This window comes from Epinephelus moara, unplaced genomic scaffold (assembly GCF_006386435.1).
Source record: "Epinephelus moara isolate mb unplaced genomic scaffold, YSFRI_EMoa_1.0 scaffold1565, whole genome shotgun sequence".
NCBI classification, from domain to species: Eukaryota; Metazoa; Chordata; class Actinopteri; order Perciformes; family Serranidae; genus Epinephelus; species Epinephelus moara.
The window spans coordinates 3,678-7,658 of NW_026079066.1; the positions used below are offsets into that span (position 1 = coordinate 3,678).

The 3,981-nt window shown below is 43.6% G+C and overlaps 1 protein-coding gene across 1 annotated transcript in view; it reads right to left on the reverse strand.

Annotated features, from left to right (window-relative positions):
* LOC126387029 (diphthine methyl ester synthase-like) overlaps positions 1-2,627 on the reverse strand; it is a 5,469-nt gene extending 2,842 nt beyond the window's left edge. The window contains exons 1-2 of the mRNA XM_050039594.1: positions 2,479-2,627; positions 956-1,064 (exon numbers count right to left, since the gene is read on the reverse strand). Coding sequence (XP_049895551.1) covers positions 956-1,064; positions 2,479-2,576 — 207 coding nt within the window. The 5' untranslated portion in view covers positions 2,577-2,627. The remainder of the gene's footprint in view (positions 1-955; positions 1,065-2,478) is intronic.
* Between the last annotated feature and the right edge of the window lie 1,354 nt (positions 2,628-3,981).

A 3,981-nucleotide genomic window follows, 5' to 3' on the forward strand; every position in this document is an offset into this window, starting at 1 on the left:
CTTGTGATTAGATTTAATTTAAAATATTTATTTTGTATGTGTCAGGTAATGTTAAATAAAAGTACATGATGACTAATGTGCTGCTTTGGGGTCAATTCTTAATGTAAACAGTATTTTTAATAGTAATGCACCAGGTCAGACGGTTCCTTGTTAAATATACTTTGTTAGTTCTCAGAAAATATCTTAATATCCAAGCAAATTTTGTATCATAATTGAAATATACTTGACTGAATCGATATTAAACTGAATTGAATCGAATCGAATCGAATCGAACCGTGAATCTGATCGAACTGAGTCCTTGAAAATTGAATTGAATCGATCTGGAAAATCTGAATCGATACCCAGGCCTACAGACTGCTGCGTCTCTCTGTGAGAGGTCGTGTTAATGTAGTTAAGGCCGTGATGCACCAAAGTGACTGCTGGCCGCCAGTGAACGCTGGCCCTCGTCAGCTCTTGTTGAATCAGCGTCAGAGCCATCGGAGCTGAGCTCAGGTGATGAACAGAGGAGCGTCAGTGAGTAAAGGAGGAGCTAAAGTCCAAAACCAACTTGTTCCATCAGGTCAGATTATTTTTCTCTTTAGCAGAAACGTTTCCTGATGGTTTGTGTTATTGTTCACTGGTGCACGGTAAATATGCTCTGATTGTGTTGTTCATGTGCTAACTGGCTAACTAGCATCAAGACGCTCTTCCTGTTTCCCTTTTTCAATGATGAATACAGACGACCGCCGCTTGCTGCTGTGGAGACTTACTTTCTCCTCTGTCTGCTAAAGTCTTTGAGGTGTGTTCAGGTGCAACTTTTTGGCCTTCGTCAACCCAGAGCATTATTTGCCCCTGTACCAGAATGATTCCGTGTGCTTCCCGACCTCTCTCCAGCACTGACCAGCGCTGTGGAGACAGCTCTGGCTACATGACAAATAAACGACCCTGTTCAGGGGATAAAGGTGTGTGAAGGTACCTGCAGCCCACAGCAGCCCACAGCGTTCATGATGGAGGCGTTGTGGATGACTTTGTACGGTATCCCAGCATGCACTGCTCTGAGGACCATGTCACTGTGGGTGGTGGCTCTGCAGGATGACACACAGGTTAAATTATTAACTTACAATAAGAACACAGAACAATAATAAGAGTGATGTGTGACTGTGCACATAAACATCTTATTCCTCTCAATATAGCTGAATATCTGATATCAACGCCGTACAGGATCAATCAGTCTGATAACTTCCTCTTTTCCCTCCAAAAACAGGTCAATAACAACATCAGCACCATTAAACAAATAAACACAAGCTTTATTTCAGTTTTAACTTTTAGTTCACGGTTTCATGTATCAGTCTGTTTTCATCTCTGTTAATCTGGTTCATGTGATGTCACAGCGATAGTTCAGCTCCACAGAGAGAGGAGTGTGATGCTGAGAGAGAAATGAGACGGTCTGGTCTGCGGAGGATTTCCTGGTTCCTGTTGGTGTTCCTGTTACCTAGCAACCAGCGGCGCTTGACGAAAAGAGGAGTAAGCTTGTAAGTTAAAGTTTAATCATTTGGAAGATGATTTGCCGCCGGAGACGCCGCCGTCTGATTCATTTCAGGCTGATGGAGCGTTTTCAGGTGAACTTATTAAACTAAGACTGTTTAAGCTGTTTGCTTTTAGCTAACGTAATGTTGACAACAGTTAACCGTCAGCCAGTTAACAACTGTTAGTTAACTTCACTTAATATATAATCATCCCCAGCGCGCAATGCATCTTGGGATAGGCTGGGCCACGAAGGATTCATCCGTTGCATCCTCCAAATTCTGGGAAAGAAGGCTGCATCAGAAGGAGCCTTGGAAATGGGACACTCTTGGTCGCACCGATGTGACGCAGTCTATCTTCATATGCAGCTGCAGCCCTGAGCTGAGACACAGCTAGTGTGTGTGGGAGTCCAAATAAACTACAACATGTTTTAACACCAGTGGAGGAAGAAGATGTGTCTGTTGGGCTGAGTCTGAACATAAACATTTAATGACGAGATGATAAACACCATAGTTTAATGTGCGTCCAATGAAGAAGACGAGCTGAGAGAAATATTATTTCATATTGGTGTTGGGGACACAGAGTGACTGAATGACAGAGTGACTGAATGACAGAGTAACATACAGATGCTGAGGTCACAGACGGGTTAACCCACAGTGATGAAAGAAAGACCATTTTTAGTCTTCAGCAGAATAAAAAAAGAAGCAGCTTCTCTTTTCATGTAAACTGTAAAACCAACATTCACATGAACAAATGTCAACAGAGTTTGAGGCGGCGAGCTGCAGACGCTCGGCACTCTGTTATTAAATCTGGTGGTTTTGGGGAGAAATGTGGAGAAATGAAGGCCGAGCCGCTCTGAGAGAAGCTCTGTGGTCACATCAAACTCTGCCTGTGCTGACACAGCAGCCCTCAGCACCAAGGGATCAATATGAGCTGCTGCTCACACACTCCTGATACGTGGACAACATGACTCACCCGAATGGGTCGCCCACCACCAGGAACGCCACATCAGTCACATCTGCATCCTTCAGGATCTCATCAGCCCCCTGTTCAACCAAGTCTCTGTCGGCCATGATCAGCTCCTTCCCATAATACTCCTCCTGAGGATGACACACAAATAACAGTTACCGCACTAGTAGAGTAGAGTAAGCTAGCTAAATGAGCTAACACACTGCTAAAGGAGCTAACACACTGCTAAAGGAGCTAACACACTGATAAAGGAGCTAACACACTGCTGAAGGAGCTAACACACTGATAAAGGAGCTAACACACTGATAAAGGAGCTAACACACTGCTAAAGGAGCTAACACACTGATAAAGGAGCTAACACACTGATAAAGGAGCTAACACACTGCTGAAGGAGCTAACACACCGATAAAGGAGCTAACACACCGATAAAGAAGCTAACACACTGCTAAAGGAGCTAACACACTGCTGAAGGAGCTAACACACCGATAAAGGAGCTAACACACTGCTGAAGGAGCTAACACACCGATAAAGGAGCTAACACACCGATAAAGAAGCTAACACACTGCTGGAGGAGCTAACACACCGATAAAGAAGCTAACACACTGCTGGAGGAGCTAACACACTGATAAAGGAGCTAACACACTGCTGGAGGAGCTAACACACTGATAAAGGAGCTAACACACTGCTGAATGAGCTAACACACTGATAAAGGAGCTAACACACTGATAAAGGAGCTAACACACTGCTAGGTTTCAACATCAGTTAGATGTGTGTCAAATAATCCATATAGTAATCAGTCATGTCATGTTATTGACAGAATCAGTACTGATAGTAATTTAACGTTTTTTGTCTCAGTCCTGCGGCTCACTGACACTCTGCTGTGTTACAGCTGATTCAGTGACGTTTAATACACTTAGAAATTAAAATGACTTGTTTTGTTTAGTTTCATGTCTCCTTGAACTAACGGAGAATTAACCAGCATTAGAAACCAGTTTATACTGGGACACAAAAGGTTCTTTACTGGTTTTGGTGATTAAACCAGGAGACTCTGGGAAGAAGTTATGGAAAATTTGCCAAATCTTCTCTTCCAATGCCAAACAGCTTTTTTTTTTTTTTTTTTGCTGTTGCTATTGACTCTTGTTTTGAGCTTCTGGTACCCCCAGATGCTGACAATCAATCAGGTGCTGACAATCAGTCAGGTGCTGACAATCAATCAGGTGCTGACAGTCAGTCAGGTGCTGACAATCAATCAGTTGCTGACAATCAATCAGGTGCTGACAATCAGTCAGGTGCTGACAATCAGTCAGGTGCTGACAATCAATCAGGTGCTGACAATCAATCAGGTGCTGACAATCAGTCAGATGCTGACAGTCAATCAGGTGCTGACAGTCAGGTGCTGACAATCAATCAGGTGCTGACAATCAATCAGACAGTCAGGTGCTGACAATCAATCAGGTGCTGACAATCAATCAGGTGCTGACAGTCAGGGGCTGACAATCAATCAGGTGC